The sequence below is a fragment of the Neofelis nebulosa genome, chromosome 17 (assembly GCF_028018385.1).
Source record: "Neofelis nebulosa isolate mNeoNeb1 chromosome 17, mNeoNeb1.pri, whole genome shotgun sequence".
NCBI classification, from domain to species: domain Eukaryota; kingdom Metazoa; phylum Chordata; class Mammalia; order Carnivora; family Felidae; genus Neofelis; species Neofelis nebulosa.
Window position 1 is genome coordinate 18188834 of NC_080798.1, and position 18819 is coordinate 18207652.

At 49.0% G+C, this 18819-nt stretch overlaps 1 protein-coding gene and 1 long non-coding RNA gene across 12 annotated transcripts; one reads left to right on the forward strand and one right to left on the reverse strand.

Moving 5' to 3' along the window:
• Window positions 1–653: 653 nt before the first annotated feature.
• On the reverse strand, window positions 654–9925 carry ZBTB32 (zinc finger and BTB domain containing 32). Of its 11 annotated transcripts, XM_058707576.1 has the most exons (8): window positions 9826–9912; window positions 8521–8621; window positions 2936–3112; window positions 2200–2374; window positions 1873–1946; window positions 1694–1762; window positions 1416–1577; window positions 654–1237 (listed from the first exon to the last, which is right to left on the reverse strand). In XM_058707576.1, the coding sequence occupies exons 2-8, from the start codon at window positions 8597–8599 to the stop codon at window positions 960–962; spliced, it is 1014 nt and encodes a 337-aa protein (XP_058563559.1). In that variant the 5' UTR covers window positions 8600–8621; window positions 9826–9912; the 3' UTR covers window positions 654–959. The 11 variants fall into 11 exon arrangements, with proteins under 11 accessions (XP_058563559.1, XP_058563562.1, XP_058563551.1 ...); XM_058707579.1 differs by lacking the exon at window positions 2936–3112 and having other exon boundaries at window positions 2200–2247; XM_058707568.1 differs by having other exon boundaries at window positions 2200–3112.
• A 688-nt stretch (window positions 9926–10613) lies between these two features.
• On the forward strand, window positions 10614–15725 carry LOC131499522 (uncharacterized). Its single transcript, XR_009255924.1, has 2 exons — window positions 10614–11620; window positions 13431–15725. It is a non-coding gene; the product is annotated as an uncharacterized LOC131499522 (long non-coding RNA).
• Window positions 15726–18819: the final 3094 nt, after the last annotated feature.

The following is an 18819-nucleotide window of genomic DNA, read 5'->3' on the forward strand; positions in this document are numbered from 1 at the left end:
GACTATAGAGTTCAGAAAGCCATCTCCGGGGCTGCCGGGAAGTGTGGTTCTCGCCGCAGACCCCTCCCATGGTTTCTGTAGAGGCCAGCGGCACGCTTGAACTACCACTCCCAGGGTGCAGTGGCTTCGGACCCTGGGAAATCCCAAAGACACTGGGAAATGAAGTTTGCGACTGCAAGAGGCGTGGGCTGCTAAAGGGGCCGCGGCAAAGAATTAGTGTCAGTTAGAGGTGCGACCCGGCGGTCGTTCTGCGCAGCATGGAGGGAAGGTGCTTGAGAGACCCCGGCTTTGCAGACCCTGTGCTCAAGGAGTGGAGGCGGGTGGCGGAAAGCAGGGTAGAGCACGCGTTCCTCGAGCCCTGGACTGGGGGTCCCAGACTCAGACCCTGCGCGCCGTTGCTTGCTGTGGAAGGGGGGAATAACTTGGGTGTCTCACAGGCTTCCCCCACAGGGCTTGCTGCTAAGTCAGCCTGGACTTCGCGGCCCTCGGCCCCTACCTCTGGGGGAGGACTGATAGACCCGGGAGATGGAGGTGCTCCCCGCCCCGCCCCGCCCCGCTGACAGTGGATGCACGGCCACCAGGGGCCGCTACAGGACAAGAGGCAAGGCTGTCCTTCCCTCTCCCCTGCGCACAGACTGAAGTCTGGACTCGGCTTGTCCTGAGAGGAGGGCACAGGAAAACTCTTTATTTTGGTGATGAGATCGCCAGTCCCCGCACAGTTAATTTTCACTCGTGCAGACTTCACTTCCCACACCCCACACGGACTCGCTTGCCCAGGCTCATAGGGCCAGCGGTCATCTGGGAGAAGGTCTCGGCGCCCTTGCTGCAGTGCTTCTTGGAGCCAAATTTGCTACGCTGCCGTACCTGCGGTGCTGGGTCAGAAGCCTATCCAGCCCGGCGGCCCGTCTTTCATTATTTAATTTTATTGTTGGATGAAGCCAGAGAAGGTACCGACACCGTCAGGTGGTGGAGGAAGGGGATCTACAGGGAGAAGTCGAGGCCCGGGATGGCCTTGAAGAGGAGGAGTAGAGGAATGTGGAGCGAATGGTCCATCCAGGTGGGAGCTGGCTGGGCGAGTGGCCGCGCATGTGCGCCTGCATGGAGGCTAGGCTGGGGCAGCCCGCCCGGCACAGAGGGCAGCGGTAGGGTGCGACCCCATGCGTCCGCAGGTGTTTGGTCATGGCTGAGAAGTCCCGGGAGCGCTGGGGACATAGGCTGCAGGAGAAGGGCTTCTCTCCTAGGGCAAGTGGAGGGGGAGGGCGGTGAAGGAAAGAAGGGGCGGAGGCTGGCCTAGGGGGTGATCTGGGCAACTGGACAAAGGAATTGTGTGGGAGCCAAGCAACCAGCGAAGGACTCAGGGACAGACTGGAGTTTGTAAGGGAGCAGATAATTCACCGAGGGCGGGGGGCCCATACCTGTGTGGACTCGGTAGTGTGTCTCCATCTGATGCTTGAGTGTGAACCTCTTTCCACAGACAGAACAAGAATAGGGCCGAGACCGAGCAGGAGGGGGTGGGGGAGGTTGTTGGCGAGGCGGGCCTGCTGTGCTCACCTGACTCACACAGGTTGCAAGTGCACCTGTGGGGACAGAAAAGGCATGGCTGGGAATCCCAGAGCTGGATCACTGGTACTCCCAGGCAAGACATCAGGAGGTACAGTGGGACTGAAGGCAAAGGTGCCCTCACCCTACTCACCTGTGTGCTTCTGATTACAGTCTTCCATGTCCCCAGGGCTGAGCTTTTCGGAGCCCTGGGGGAGGGAACCTGGAGAGAGCAGAGTGAAGTTGGTGCCCTACTCAAGCTGGACTTCTGGAGCCCCAGCCTCAGGAGAGAGAGCATGTTATAATATTTGTACAGGTCACTGAGGGGCTTACCTGGGGCAGGACTGGAGGAGGCCAACTGGCTGTGGTTCCAGAGACCTTTCTCAGGGTTCAGGGACAGTGGGATCCTGGGGATGGGGTGGGGAAGAGTTAGCCTTGGCAAAACCTGGCCAGACCCATCCTGGGGAGAGAGGAGTCAGGAGTCCTCCTCAGGGGCTGGGCTTTGACTTCCCCTGTGGTGAAAGCTTCTTGTCCTATCACCAGCTCAGGAAATGTACAGTAGAGATAAGAGATGTGGTACCCCTTCCACCCATCACTGTCCGCCTGTCCTGAGCCACTCCCTCCCAGCCAGGGAGGTCTTCCACTAGGCTCTTCACTCACCTCTGGTCCTGAGGCCAGACCTCCTGCCAGGCTCCAGTGATGGGGGTGCTATGAGAGAAGGGAGTGCCATATCTGGGTGGCAACAGCAGGATGCTCCACAGGGCAGGCTGGCCCTCCCCGAACCAAGGGGTCTCAGCCCACCAGGGCCTAGGAATGACGCTGTTTTGGAGGGAGCCTGGTGGGGGAAGGGGGCCAGGGAACTCCCGAAGTCTTTCATCAGAACTCCCTGGGCTCTCTGTCACCCACATAATCACTTCTTGCTTTCCATCTATTCCCCCATGGCCAAGAGGGGATTGCTTGAGTTTCTCCTTTGATCTCATCTCCTCCCCTTCACCCTCCTGCAGTGGTTCTGCTCTCTCAGGGCTCTCTCTTGGTGGCCTTTGCTCATGCAGTGTCTCCCATTCTATTCTACCAGCACTAACACGTTTTTCTGGTCTCTGCTCTCCATGTCCCCCCAGTCCTCTTTCAGAATCCCTTGTGGGTTTCTCTGGCTCCTCCTGATGTTCCCTCAGCCCTGGACCCAGCTCTCTAACCCCATCCCATCGAGCCCTCCTGCATGCATCTTCCAGGGACTGCACCCCCAAGGCCCTGGCCGCTTCCTCAAGGGGCCCCAGTTCCCCCGGCTGCAGCTCTACAGTCTCCCCATAAACAAAGTACAGAAGCTGGGCAAAGGTAGAAGGGCTGATGCCTTTCACCAGAGCCCAGCGGCCCCTACGGCCCAGCTGCTGGCTCGCACCTGCCAGCACCAGGCTGTGGGCAGGGAATTCCTGGCTCCCCACAGTGATCAGGGTATCACATAATGCTGGCCGGAGCCTGGCTGCTAGCCGTACCAGCCGATCAGAGCTGTAGGGGCTAGGCAGTCTTGTCCGGAACAAGGGCATCGTGCCTTGCCTGGGTACCAGTCTCAGAGGATCTGAAAGAAAGGCCACAGTGTGGGGTCCATGGTGGAAAGGGAAGAGAGCAACGGCATATTCTCAAGCCTGTGGAGGTGAGGGGAGAAAGAGTGAGTTGCAGGTTCAGAGCTCTCTGTGTCCTGAATGAGGCACATAAACTAACCCAAGAGGGGATCTGAGCTTACCCAGAATCATAACAGACCAGGGGGTAGGGATGAGGGTGGGGATGGCAGGAGAATGGAAATTAGACCAAATTCGGGACTTAAAAGAGTAAGGACCAAGCAGTTAGCAACCATATCAAATGGTGGGTTTAAGGCTGGTGTAAGATGGGTCCAGTCAATTAGCAGTCTCTGACTTAAAAGATAGCAGAGGTTGATACTTATGCTACTCCAAGCCTTTCTGTGGGGAAAGACCTTGGAGCAGGCCAGGCTGCCTTCTTTCCAGACAAAGAAATCACCATAAGACCCAGTCAGCCCTGGCAGTTAGGGATGGAGCACGACACTGCTTCACGGGAGAGCTTAGAAAGCTAGCGTGCCATCCCCTCACCCCCACCCCAGGCCCATCACATGAAGTTGAGTAGTCCTGAGAGGCAGAAAGGGCAGCAAGACTGAGGTCATAGCTGCAGAAGGGCATGCTCAAAGGCATCAATAAATTATCTCCCTACGGCTGAAACTTCTAGAACATGTCCTCAGAGAAGGACCTAGAAGAGACCAAAGAATCCCCTCCAGTGGGTTGAGAGAACAGGTGCACAAGCCACAGAAGAGATGGTTCCCAACTCAAGGATGGAGAGAGATTTTGGAGAAGGTTTTGACCCCTGGGGAAGTGGGAGAAAGGGAAATGGGAACGGTAGAGGGGGAGGGATTTCCTTTCCAGATTAGGGTAAGGAGATGGTTTAATTTTGTTCCCCACAAACCAAAAGCAAAGAATAGATAGAGTCCAAACAAGGTGGAAATTTATCACATATCAAAACTACCACGTTGGCTTTTAAGAAGAGAACTGGGAACTGAGGTACTAAGAGATCAACAGACCTAAGTGTCTCAGCAGGCATATTCCTAAGTGTGGGCTCACTGTGAGTAAGGACCCTTATTGGGAGAATTACTGCTGCGACACCTCGGGGAGAAGGCTACTAATTGGCAAGAAGTGAACAGAAGAGGGGGTGTAATGGGAGGAAAGTCTCAGCTGGGGAGAAGCAACCACTCACCGGTTGTAGCTTCCTCCTGGACACCGCATGCTCTGAACTGCTGTTGGGGCTCCTGGGGCCCCCCTGGAGCTAGCCCCGCCCCTGACCTCACAGTCTTCCATTGGGTGTCCCAAGTACCAGTCTGCCACAGTCCCCCAAGGGGGTGTGGTTTTATAACCCTGGCTCTGCTTCACTCCCCTCTCCCCAGGAGAGAACACCCTCTCCACTTCCAGATTCAAGACATTCTGGCTCCCTGTCTCCTTATTTCATTTGTGAACTTCTAGAGTCCGAGAAGTTCATCTGAGGGGTGCCTAGCTGGCTCAGTCAGTAGAGCATGCTACCCTTGATCTCTGGGTTGTAGGTTCGAGCCCCGTGTTGGGTGTAGGGAGTACTTTAAAAAAATAAAATAAGAAATATTTTTTTAAAAAAGTTCATTTGAGGCAACAAGGAGTTTGGAATAATCAGACCTGCATTTGAGTCTCATCTCTGCCATTTACTAGTTGAGTCACCTTGAGCAAGTCGCCTCTCTGAGCCTCAGTTACCTCATCCACGAAATAGGGATAACCTTTGCTGACCGCATTTGGAGGTGAGGATAAAGATAAAATGACATGATAAGTGTGAAAGTGGTTTGTCAGTACCTCACATCATTCAAATAGTATTAATCCTGCTACTGAGAAGCATCAGTAGAGCTCCAGCAGCTGGAAGCTGTTTCTACTACCTCAGAAGCAAAAAGGGCTGAAACATCTGGATTCCAAGGAGAGAGTGAAAGAGGGCCAAAAGCACGCATCGTCCTTCCTTGCCTTGACTTAGTACTAGGGAAGCTTTAACTGCTCTGTGGAAATGACCCCTGTCATCTGGGCCACCACTGGGGACTGAATGTGCAAGTGACTCAGATTCTCCCATCAAGCTTTGAAGGGGGCAACCCCAGGAAGGGCCTGCGGTGGTCTTCGAAGAGAAAACTCCCTTTTCTTGGGTTGATGACAAATGACATTTCTCTGAAATCAGAACCCTGGGGTTTCTTTCACTTCCTGCCAAAAGGGTCAAGCTCTCAGGAGATTTCCCCTGTTTTCACACTTTAGTGCTTGTTAACCTGGGGAAAGGAGGTCTGAGAGACTCAAATTTCTTTTTCTGTTTTTTCTTATTCCATTATCTCCCATCCTGTGCACATTTTTCATTCTTTCAACAAACATAGAGAGATCATTTATGATATGTGCCTGCTGCATCGTATATGCCCAGTAAATAACTGGAAGATGTGCAGGTCAGGCACTGGTAGGCTGCTCTGGTGACATGGCAGAGTCTGGTTCCCCCGGGCTTCTCCCTTAGATCCTCGTCCCCTCCTAGACCCAAATATTCTGTCTCTAAACTCCTGTTTCTCCCTTTTGTTCAGGACCCCAAAATATTCAGACCAGCCTTCTGCTTTCGCCCTCCAGACCAAACATGCCTTCCCTCTACTTCTTGTTCTAGCTTGGGTGCAGGCAGATGTTAATCCTTTCTATACAGACAGGGTGTGCCAATGGGTGAGGCTGGTGGAGGGCAATAATAGGGTGGGGAGAGGGGAAGATGAGTCAGAGTGAAAGGGAAAATGCAAATGGACAGGCTGTATTCATGTGCTACTCTGAACGTTAAATATTTTCCATTTCTGAGCTTTCTAACTCCTCATACCACCACACCCAGGGACTCATTAGACACCCATATTAAAGACACTTGGCCTGAACATATAAAAGCACCAATCCCTGATATGTATGCATACAGAGAAAAACATCCTTTCTTCAGCACAGAAATACAATCCCTGGAGATATGGAATAAGTGGGGAAAGCCATGAGAGAGAAACCCCACGTGTAGAAGGAAGGTACAGGGGTCTGGACGATTACATCATCACCCCTTGCCTCCCAGCTCTACTTCTTGGGTCTATGACTCAGCTCTCTCACTGGTATGATCTGCCCATTGATGATCAAGAATGTTGGAAACTGTGCTCAAAGGGCAGAATTCTCTGTAAGCCAACTGTAGCTGACGGGGAGTGTCAGCAGGCTTCCGGGAAACATGGAGGAGAAGGTGCAAGGAGATTCCCCATCCAGTGAACAAAAGCCCCCAAGAATGGGAAGCCTCATTTTGCCTCCCATCTGGTGTCTACCCGACCTAAGGATATCCTTTTAGAGACCGCCTCCTTGGAGGTATCTCCAGGGCCCTCTACACCTTAGCCCTTACGCTGGTGACACTTCAGGCCCTTCTCTCTACCTACATTCTTAACTACACAGCCCAAGACTTCTTGCACTGAGCAGTAACAGCAGAAGCATGAACAAATTGCACTTTGACTTGGAAGGGTAGGGACACTGCTAACTGTCTATTTTTGAAAGGTCTCCCATCACAGTCTCAAAACTCTTGTCCAGCTTCCACTTCCCAGGTTGACTCTGTAGAAATCACTTGCAGTTGTCTTATGGGGTGGACACAGGAAACCATGAGTTTTGAGGACACAAACCTGCATCCTGGGAGAGGGTACAGTGAGTAGAAGAGATTAGGTAGGGCATAACTGGAAGGAAGTATGTGGGAAAATGAGGTATGATTTTTGCCTCTCAGTCCTAATACATTACTAAATAAAGTTTAAAATCTGATATTTTTTATTCTCACTGATAGGCTTGATGATAAGCTCCTTCATAAGCCCCTGCAGGTACAATCCAGCTTTATATAAAAATGTCAACACAGCAATACAGGTATGGATTCTCCTCAAATATAATTAAAACTAAACCATCAGAATAGGCCAGTTAGAGGTATGATTACTTGTTTTATGAAAAATGTTCTCTCTTTATCTCACTTTTTAAAAATTTATTTATTTATTTATTTATTTATTTATTTATTTATTTAAGTAGGCTTCGTGCCCAGTGCAGAGCCCAACACAGGGCTTGAACTCACAACCCTGAGATCAAGACCTGAGCTGAGGTCAAGAGTCAGATGCTTAACTGACTGAGTCACCCAGGTTGCCCCTATCTCACTTATTTTAAATTTTTTTTTCAACATTTTTTAAATTTATTTTTGGGACAGAGAGAGACAGAGCATGAACGGGGGAGGGGCAGAGAGAGAGGGAGACACAGAATCGGAAACAGGCTCCAGGCTCCGAGCCATCAGCCCAGACCCCGACGCGGGGCTCGAACTCACGGACCGCGAGATCGTGACCTGGCTGAAGTCGGACGCTCAACCGACTGCGCCACCCAGGCGCCCCAATCTCACTTATTTTAAATATTGAGTACTTCCAAAGCCAAGGTAAACAAGATTCAAATTAGAAAAATTCTATGAACTTTCTACTCTCCAGGAACACAACTCTTTCTGCAAATTAAGGTGGTTAAACTCCCCCACAGCATTTCATACAGATTTAAGACCAATTATCTAAATCTAACATAAAATTTCAAATGCCCACTCTTTCTAGTTAAGTTCATCCAATATATACCAGAGAAGAGACACCACGGAATAAATTAGTTTCTTTCTTCCTTCAACTCTATGTTTCATATAACTCAAGAACCAGATATAATCATAGCCAGTGAGCTGAATCTAGGCCATAGAGACCTTATCATAGTATATCTTTTGTGGATTAAGTGGAAAAGAACTAGACTAAAGTGAAAAAACAAAAACACTTAGGTTCCACTGCATCCTCCCTGTTGGATGGCCTTTGTTTTTTCAGCCCTAATATGGAGCTAACTCTTCTGAGACCCTCAACTTCCTCACAGGGGCTGTCTTCAAGACCAGAACTGAATGCCAATATTTCCTTAAACCCAGGCAAAAGGCCCCACTCTGACGCCCTCTGGCTGTGTCCCTCGCCTTGGGCTAGGGATCCCAAGGACATCTAGGAAGACCCCACCTGGAACATATGTTCCCCCAATTCTAGGCCATTCTCTAGGAGTTTGGAACCCTGAACCTTCTCACCCAAATGGCCCACTTCTAGGACCTACATGGTCCTCAACCCCAGGTCCATACTCATGAGTGAATTGTGTGACTGATGTACACACCCCAGGCCCTGGTAGGTAGACTGAGCTCAGACATGCAGTCTAGTATATGAAATGCCTTGAAGTGTGTGCCAACACCAGGTTTGGGAAGAAAAGAAGACATCATTTCTAGTCTTGTCTGGTCCCTGTATATAATACAGCAGCCTACTTTATTCCAATGATTCTTAACCTCGTAGGTTAAGGGGGTCACCATTCCTTTTAAAATTGTAAGCTATGGAATCAACTGTTTACACTAGAAAATTGTAGATACTCATACCATTTTGCATGTGAATGACAAGGGATTCACAGATTGCTCTGCAGTCAGTCCTTGGACAGGTTAGATGTTTCTTGCTCATCCGTGTGGCTGCCTTGCACCCCCTCCAATACAATATGCATACAGTTTTTCTTATGATTTCCAGGAGTTCAAACCCCCCTGAAATCCACTCATAGACCACTTCCTTGCATTCCCCCACCCAAGGTTTAAGAACTCTGGGTGTACATGAAAGCACTCTGAAAGCTTTAATACCATGTAGAATTTGAACAGCTGAGTGAAATTAGATACAAACACCCTGCCCTGTAAGTATAAAAGATTTTCTGTAAAGACAACCTGGGTGATTTCCTATGGAGCAGGATGTCTCACACACCTCTTTCTATGCTTCGGTACAATATCCATCTTCCTTATGCATCTGGCCCCATTTTTATAGCCTGGTATCTTCTGGGAATGACCAGAGTTTGGGGAAGAGTGGGGACAGGGAGTGAAAGGCTCTAAACGTGACCCAATCCTGTTTTTTTCCTAGAGACATCACATGGCAATAGTATCTCATGGAGGTCAAACAACGTATTTGAGATTCAGAAACTCCCTCCTCAAAAACCTCCAGAAGACCATGGGCCTAACCTCCTAGCAAGGTTGTCTAACCTGGACCCGGTACTGGAAAACCTGCCAACAGCACCTCAAGCTGGAGTCCAGAGACCCGAACTCTCCCCGCCGCCGCCGCACCCACCCCCCCCACCCCCCCCGCAAAGCCTTGCAACCACATATTCTCAGCACAGCCTGGATGCAATAGCCTTTGACAACTTCTCATCAGGCTTTCAACCCCAGCAACACTCACTCTCAGCCCAGGCTGAATCCAAAGACTCCAGAAAACCTCTCAAGTGTACATCAGTGTCATCTTTTGGCCAGTGACTCCCAACAACCTCTGGAGAGTCACAGGTCTCTCCTTCCAAGTCACCAGATCCAGACTCAGTCCAGAGACCTCAGACAACTTCTCACAGTTCAGAGGCCATACCTCATGGCCAATGACACCATGCAGAGCTCCAAAGGCTTTCAGCTGCCTCATAAGCTAGCCTCAGGGACCATGGACCAACTCATAGGGCATGTTGGCCTAGCCTCTGCCCAGCCTGGGTCCAAGGGTGCCCAGGAGGCCCCGTTCCCAGCCTCACCGGGGCAAAGGAAGTCTCCAGGGACTAAAGCCCTCAGTCCTCAATTCCCGACCCTCACGGCCACCACTCAAGCTCCCACACCCCAGCTTTTGCCTGGGTCAGCTCGGGCCTGAAGAAGTGTAAGAAAAACCATGGCACTCACTGACTCAGACCCTGTTCTTCTTCCCACAGCCTCACATACACTGAGGGCAGTGCAAGATCCAGTGTCCGTTAGAAAGCAGGGATGAGCGTGAGGCCAGGAGCTCGAAGCCTGGGCGCGTGCACCGCTCGCTTGTCTCCCTGAGGCGGACGCTGATTGGCTGCAGTGTGGACCGCATCTACCGAGCATTCTCAACATCCTAGGCGGCACCTAGGACAGCTCCACTTGCTCCCTCCAGCCTCCCGGCCTGCTTGCTGTGCGGTGTGGCAGGGCTTTGAGTCTAATTGGTCCGCGGACTCAGGTTTCAGGTCTCTAAGACTGAGATCTTATCCTCCAGCCCGTCCCCCATCCCTTCTAATTGGCTGCGGAATTTGCTCTCCCTCCGCCCCCCTCTGAAAAAACTAGGCCCCGAACCTCCTTCGCTAACAGCCTTGGAATCTTCCTCTGCAAGGGCTCAGGATACCACCAGTTCTTTGCTCCTGTCTTGCCAACGAGTGGCTCTCGTTGCAAACCCTTTCATCTCTCTCTCTCAACCCCTGACAGTCTATGAAATGTATGTCTGTGTTTGGTTGGGGGGCCCTCAAGAGCCAGCCGGGATTCAGGTGCCTGTGGGCAGCTCCCCTTTCCTGCCTCTTGCCTTGCTTCACTACTGATTGGCTGCAGAACGCCCCCTGCCTCACCTGGAAGTATGCGGGGGCAGGGAAGGCACCAGAGGGGCAGTGCCTTGACCCGCGATTGGTCAAATGCTCATTGTCAGCTGAGGCAGGGTTAACTGCGTACTTCACGTACCAGCCTCCCCTGCCCGCCCCACAACCCCACCCCAGCCAACACACCAGAGAGAATGGCCCATTGCTTTGCCCCACCATTAAATTGGTCAGAGCTAAGAGCCCAGCCAGCTGGCGTTCTACCCAGGAAGGGCTGTAGTGCCGACAGGCGACTAGCTCGAACTGCGCCAGTCCGAGAGCATTACTGCCGCCTCCCACGAGCTCCGCTGCGGTTGCACTGCTGATTGGCTGGCTCCACTCTCTTCTAAGTGGCTTAGCCTTGCGTTCGCGCAGGGACACATCCAATGAGGAGCGAGGGCGCTTTCAGGAGGCGGGCATTGCTCTACCGGTTCCACTTCTGATTGGTCCAGGGGCTTGCCTCTTCTCTTTTGATCGATCAGAGGGGCGGGAGGCGGGAGCCCAGCTCAACGGTTTCAGGCGGCAGTTGGGAGTTCTGTCCCTGTGCTTCGAAAGTTCAGCTTCAGGACTCGGTGGAGTGTTGTCTGGCGCCTACTTCCCCGCAGCTAGCTGAGGAACTGGGGAGGGAACACGGGGGCAGGAGGACCTGGGACTGTAGCTGCAGCTCCAAGTCGGGATGGAGACCGACTGAGGCGAGTGGCGGACCGGCGGGTGCAAACCCCTCAAAAAGCTGGAAGAGTCAGGTGCTGTAGTAGTAGTAGTAACAGCAGCTCCCGTTCACCGAGCCCTTTTGGTGGACCGCTGTGTGTGCATCATCTCACTGACTCCTTCTAAATAACCCTGTTACTCTGCCGGTTAACCTCCGAGGGTCATTTGTCGCCCACAGCGAGAGCCCGCATTGCTGGAACTCCGACCTTGTTCTAGAGAGTCCGGCATTCGAGCTACACCATGATTAAGTAGGGTTGATCTTGTAGATGTGGGGTGGGGCCTGATGTGATCACCTTGGCCCTGGCTTACCTCGTCCATACATGAAGGTGTTTGGGTTTTGGTTTCGGACTAGGATCTGATCCTGAAGGCTTCACTCAGTACATATGCTCAAGTCCTCAAACTTTTAGGTAAATGCATTTGCATTCTGAGCAAGGATAATTTTAATGTTTATTTCTAAGAAAGAGAGAGAGCGAGCACAAGCGGGGGAGGGGCAAAGAGAGAGCGAGACAGAGGATCCGAAACAGGCCCCGTGCTGACAGCACAGAGCGGGACGCGGGACTCGAACTCATGAACTGTGAGATCATGACCTGAGCTACAGTCGCCGCTTACCTGACTGAGCCACCCAGGCACCCGAGGGAGTCCTTTAGACAACAGAAATTTTTTCCCCACAGTTCTGGAGGCTGGAAGTCCAAGATCAAACTGCCAATAGAGTTGGTTTCTCCTGAGGATTCTCTCCTTGGCCTGCAGATGTCTGCCTTCCTATGGCCTTTCCCCTATGCACGCACACTCCTTGTGTCTCCTCCTCTTTTTATGAGGTGTCATGTAAACTGTTTTGTGTCAGTAAACTGTTTGTGTCAGTTCACATATTGAAACCTAATCCCCAATGTGGTATTTGGAGATGGGGGGGCTTTGAGAGGCGATTAGGTCATCAAGGGGTGGAGCTCTTATGAATAGGATTAGCGCCTTTATAAAAAAAAAGGCCCCAGAGATCCCCCTTGCCCCTTCTACCATGCGATGTTCAGTAAGTAGACCGTCATCCATGAACCAGATCCACCAGTGCCTTGATCTGGGACATCCCAGCCTCCAGAAAAATAGATTTCTGTTGTTTATAAGCTACCCAGCCCATGGTGTTCTATTATGGCAGCTTGAGCAGACTAAGACATAGTCCTATTGGATTAAGGCCCTACTCTTATGACCGCATTTACCCTTAATTCCCTCCTTAAAGGACCCCTCTCCAAATACAGCCATGTTGTGGGTTAGGGCTTCAACATAGGAATTTTGGAGGGGACACAATTCAGTCTGTAACACAGAATATCTACCACTAAAGGCCTCGAAGTTTGGTAGGGGAGAGACAAATTATTTACTTCAGAGGGAGGGGGCACATCAGAATGGTTAAGATGTTAGCTCTGGGAACCAGACTGACAGGTTTGGGTCCTGCCTGTACCACTTATCAACTGTGTGAACTTGAGCAATTTTCTTCCACTTTCTGTGCCTCATAAGAATCAAACGAATAGACACCCCTGATATTCTTAGAATAGCCCCTGGCATGGAGCAAGCGCTGATGGGCTATTGTTGGCCATCGTTATTGGCTGCAAGTAAACTTAAAACTATGCTAAGTGCTCTGAAGAAAAATCACAAGAGAGATACTTTAAGAAAGTAAAACAGGACGCTAACCTGGCCAGGATTTTCAAGAAAGGCTTCCTGGAGGAAGTGAATGCTTGAAGTAAGATTTTCCAAATAATTACTAACGACTAGGAGAAGGGTGAGTCTTCTGGGCAATGGTCAAATAGGTCCCAGAGCTCTGGGGTGAGAGGAGGCATGGCCCCGAAGACCATTGTTGTTGGAATGGAGAGAGCAAAGTGAGAGGGAGCAGGGGAAGCAGGGGAGAGTGAGGCTGGATGTGGTGGGCGGGGCCTGGCCCAGTAGGCCATGTTCAGGAGGGCTGGCATTTCCTAAGAACCACGCAAAGTCGCAGGAGGAGGTGTTTATGACTTTTCAAAGTTTTTGTTTTTATTTATTTTGAGAGAGCAGGGAGGGGCAGAGAGAGAGAGAGAGGGGGAGTCAGAATCCCAAGCAGGCTCCTTGGCAGAGCCCGATGCGGGGCTCAAACCCACAAACTGCAAGATGTTTATTTTTGGGAGATGTTTGACCTGAGCTGAAATCAACCGACTGAGCCACCCAGGTGCCCCCCTCCCCCCCCCCTTTTTTTTTTTACAGGGAATGGTTTAACCCTTCCTGGCAACGCTGCAAGCCCTGCCACGTGAACAAACTTGGGCTGGCCTGCGGTAGACACATGGCCCAGTTCAGAGTCATTACCCCAGCCACCTACACCCACTGCCAGCCAGCCATACATGTGAGTGAAACCACCCCAGACCAAACAGCCCCCAGTCACCCCACTAGCTGACTGCGGCTGCGAGAGTCAGCCCAGGTGAGACCAACTGCAGAACTGAACTGCCTGGCTGGGCTCAGCCCAAATGGTCCGGAAGAATCAGGAGCTACAAAATAATAATTATTTTAAGCCACTGTGTTTCGGGTGGTTAAATAAAAAAAGCTAACTGACATACCCTGGACCAGAGTAGTTTCTAGGCAACAAATATCACTTACCTGGATTCTGGGTCTTGAAAGTTGAAACATTCCTTCTGTTTCCAGACTGGTTTCTTCAATTTTTTGAAAGAATTTTTATGAGATGAACTTATTTAAAAAAATTTTTTTTTAATATTTATTTTTGAGAGACAGAGCATGAGTGGGGGAGGAGCAGAGAGAGGAAGACACAGAATCCAAAGCAGGCTCCAGGCTCCGAGCTGTCAGCACAGAGCCCGAGGCGGCGCTCGAATGGAAGAACAATGAGATCATGACCTGACCCGGAGTCAGCTGCTTAATAACCGACTGAGCCTTGGAGGTGCCCCTTATGTGATGAACTTTAATGCCTGGGATCTTTGGGTCATTTTTCCCCCAGTAGGACTGAAAGTGGCTTTTCAAAAAACAAACAAAAAAAAACCCAGTTGCTCTGTTTTGTATCTTTCTATTTTCATTTGCAGAGCATCTGAATAGGCAATTAAGGGAGAAATCATGATTCTATTTCATATTTTTGATACTTCTCTTGGTTAAATGATGCATCCCTAGCTGGGCTCAAGGAGGTGCTAGAGGTGGCCAGCTACCAGGGGGAGGGGAGTAACAGCCACCTGTTGGGCACAGCCCATTGCCAACTGGAACAAAGCCCTGGAATCTGGAGAGAAGCCCCTAACTTGCAGTGTCCCTCTAGCGCCCTCTACCGACAAGACCTGACCTCATGCCAGCTGATAAATACTGGAATTAAGAGGCAATCAATCAAAAATTGGCCCCGTGACTAATGGGCTCCCCAAATGTAATAACATTTGATAGTCAAGAGAATGGCTAACATTGAGTTCTCAGTGCTTTTTGTGTTATTTATCTCTGAATAATCAGGAGACAGCTTCTGGGGAGAGAGGATAGTGGTCCTTTCTGTGTCTATGGTCTGTTCACCCTTCCCTAGGCTCAGAGCCTGAGTTGGCCCTGGGTAGCCAACTTTCCCCCTGGCAGGGCAGGCCCATCGGGTGGAGCTGAGTCCATCCCTGCTCCAAGGCAGGCATGTGCCCCAGGGATGGTGAGTCAGAGCTCTCTCCAACCCTCCACACCACATTGCGGTGATGGGACAATGGGAAATAATCCAGGGGAGGAGCCATGTCACCTCCAGAAACTCAGACATCCAGACAGGATGTGGATGTGGTGCTGACACTCCTTGCCTCGCTTCCTTGTAGTTTTAAAAATTCCTTTTTCTACCTAGCACTTACTATCCTCTGACATGTATTTTTCCCTTCTTGGTTTCCTTGATCTCCTCCTCTGAAAGGTAAGCTTTTATAAAGGGAGAGACTGAGGTCTGATTTGTTCCCTGCCGAGTCCCCAGATCTAGAACAGTGCCTGGTACACATGTTAGGCAAGCAATAAATATCTGAATGTATGAATGAGTCATTAACAACTATACCGCCTAGGACAGGGGCAGATGCAACTTACCTCAGCATAGCTTCCTGGGCCCCCAACTGGGTCTTAAGATATCAGTGACATTGTCTGCATAACATTGGTTCTCACTGGATCTGGAAAATTTGAGTCTTCTAATTCTACAGTGCCTTGAATACCCAGGACTTAACACCAGTTAAAGAATTTTTGATAAATTCAGTGCGTTGTCCATTTGGTAACATGAACATCTTGTGAGTTGGTTTCTAGTGAATCACCCTATTTCCTTATTTTCACTCCAGTCCTCAGCCATGTGTAATTTCTTCCTGCAATCCAAAATGAAAACATTTTGAAATAATGCCAACAGATAAAAAATTTCAAATAGGGGTGCCTGGGTGGCTCGGTCAGTTGAGTGCCCGACTTCGGCTTAGGTCATGATCTCCTGGTTTGTGGATTCGAGCCCCGCGACGGGCTCTGTGTTGACAGCTCAGAGCCTGGAGCCTGTTTCGGATTCTTTGTCTCTGTCTCTCTCTCTCTCAAAAATAAACATTAAAAAAATTTTCAAATAATGACACTTGTCAGGTAGGTACTCTGAAAAACTCATGATGCAAGCGTGAATATACATTATTTAAAAAATATTCATCAATTGTCGGTGGATAATCATTTCCGAATTAAGGAAAATTACTCATAAAAATACATGGGCATTTCCTGTGCATACACAAATGTTTCCCTTTTTTTTTTTCTCCTTTTTAGAGTTCTACAAATGTAGAAACATACATTCAGTTGTTTCAAATAAACTTGTTATTTTGGAAGAATTTTGAATTTGCAGAAAAGTTGCAGAGACAGTACAGAGAATTCTTGTATGCCCTTTACCCAGTTTCCCCTAATGTTAACATATTACATAGCCATGGACATGTATCAAAACGAAGAAATTAATGTTGGTACGCTACCATTAATCTTCAGACTTTATTTGGATTGTGCCAATCTTTCCACTAATATATCTTGTCTTCCAGGCTCCAATCTAGGATAACAGTTTGCACTGAGCATATATTCAGTTTTGGGCTTTGCGCTTTTATCAATAAACAATATATCTTGGAGATGGTTTCATATCAGCAAATATAAATGCGGCTCCCTTTAAACCTAGCCGCATAGTATTCCGTGGTGTGAAAAGAGAATTAGAGAACTATTTCTTTTCTGACATGATTTATGCTGTTTTTCAGGGATTGCTTTTAGGTTATTCTCGTACAGAGCATCTTTGCACCCACTTGTGAGTGCATATGCAGAATAGATTCCCAGAGGTGGAATCACGTGGTCAAAGGGGTGAGAGTTTTACATTTTCGGGACTAAGCTTACCTGCCCTCGTGTAAGGAATGTAAACCACAGCGGGTGTAGTCAGAGGCGTGTGCCTGCCCGATGGCTTGTACAGTGTATTCTTTCCATTCTATACTCTCAGATGATGAAAGAAACATTGACCCAGTGGGGCAGGAGAGGGAGGTAAGCCTGGGGAGGTGGCAAGGAGACAAGCCATAAGGGACCTTCAGTGCCAGGCAGAGGTGCTGGATGTTATCCCGAGGACACTGGGGAGCCGAGTAGGAGTAGAGGCTCGATCAAGCCATGGACAGACGTGGTCAGGTAGAGATGTGGTAAGAAGAAACGTCAAATGGCTACCTCTCCCTTGGGTGGCCCCGGGAGCCTCACTCGGCCCTCACGTCTCTCTCCTTCCCTCTCACCCACAGGAGTGGGCATGTGAGCGGAGGGACCAGGGCAGACAAACCTGTTCTGCCGGCTGAGGCCTGCCTAGGACAGGCCACGCTGCTGCCAGTCCGGCTGAGTGAACTACACTCTGCAGGCGTGTGACCAGATGGAGCCAAGGAAGGTGGTGGCAAATGTGGGACAGAGGTGGAAGCCTGCCTACCCGCCCTCTCCGAAGCCAGCGCAACCCCCAGCCCCAGCATTTGGCAGGGCCTGGCCTGTTTTAACTGTTTAGGTAAAATTCGAAAATGTTCCAGGGCGCCTGGGTGGCTCGGTCAGTTAAGCGTCCGACTTCGGCTCAGGTCATGATCTCACGGTCCGTGAGTTCGAGCCCCGCGTCAGGCTCTGTGCTGACAGCTTGGAGCCTGGAGCCTGCTTCAGATTCTGTGTCTCTCTCTCTCTCTCTGCCCCTCCCTGTTCATGTTCTGTCTCTCTCTGTTGCAAAAATAAATAAACGTTAAAAAAAATTAAAAAAAAAAAAAGAAAATGTTTCGCAGAACCATTCTTTTCTTGATACACATCTCATGTCCCATGGTGACGTTTTTCTTAACATTTGTTTATTGTTTTTGGAGGACAAGCAATAATCATTGAATATTGGCAAATACCAAAATAGCCAAGAAATGAAGTAAAAGTCCCTGCAAGTCTCTCCTCTTCCTTAGTAACCGACGATAACCTTTGGGAGACTTTGTTTTACAATTTTATTTATTGATTTTTTAATGTTTATTTTTGAAAGACAGAGTGCAAGTGGGGGAGGGGCAGAGAGAGGGAGACACAGAACTCGAAGCAGGCTCCAGGCTCCAAACTATGTGGGGTTTTAAAGCTCTGGGTTTCAAGGGGCGCCTGGGTGGCGCAGTCGGTTAAGCGTCCGACTTCAGCCAGGTCACGATCTCGCGGTCCGTGAGTTCGAGCCCCGCGTCAGGCTCTGGGCTGATGGCTCGGAGCCTGGAGCCTGCTTCCGATTCTGTGTCTCCCTCTCTCTCTGCCCCTCCCCCGTTCATGCTCTGTCACTCTCTGTCCCAAAAATAAATAAAAAACGTTGAAAAAAAATTAAAAAAAAAAAATAAAGCTCTGGGTTTCAAAGCAAAGCTATATGTTGTTCAGTATTTTAGAAACCACTTTTCTTGTTTTTGAAAAATAATAATCTTTCTAAAAAGTTTTTCAAACATTATAAAGATATGTATGGTATGCAGACCCTTCTCTCCTGTCAGCTCCCCATTCTGCTCCCCTCCTTAAAGGAGTCCTTTGTGGGGAAATTATATATATATAATATATATATATATATATATTATATATATATTATATATATATAAAATATAGTATGTATTATATATATAAAAAATATAGTATGTATTATATATATTATATATGTACATATTATATATATATATATATATATTCTGTGTATATATACTGTGTGATCTATATATTATATATATAATATATATAATTTTTATAAAAATGAGATCATGCCTCCTGTTCTGCTCCTTGCCTATTTACCTAACAAGATGATCTATGACACATCTAAACCCTGGAATGCATTGCAACAATAAAAAGAAAAAAAAAAGAGGTGAGTTCATCAATACTGAATGGAAAGTGACCATAATACATAGTTAAGTGAAGAAAGCAAGTTACAAAGCAATATTTTATAGCATGATTCCATTAAATGTGTGTGCACTTATATAAATATCTATGGATGTGTCTATATAAACTGTTGAAAAGCTAAAAAAAGACATTCATCATGTGTCAATAGCAATTATCCAGGGGGGATGGACCAGATTTGGGGGAGGGGTGATGATTTCCTGGGGCGTGAAATATGGGACGCTTCCACTTCTAAATTTTTATAATCTTTAAGTAGAAGGGTTATAAATTCTTTTAAACATCATTC

What these genes read in the sequence shown, in the direction of transcription:
- ZBTB32 (XM_058707568.1), bottom strand. Translation starts at nt 8,599, where the DNA reads ATGAGCAAGAAACATCTAACCTGTCCAAGGACTGACTGCAGAGCAATC. An exon ending in GTCTGGCCTCAGGACCAGAG is followed by an intron (nt 1,947 to 2,199) that starts GTGAGTGAAGAG and finishes CCCCATCCCCAG; the next exon opens with GATCCCACTGTCCCTGAACC. An exon ending in CTCCTCCAGTCCTGCCCCAG is followed by an intron (nt 1,763 to 1,872) that starts GTAAGCCCCTCA and finishes TGCTCTCTCCAG; the next exon opens with GTTCCCTCCCCCAGGGCTCC.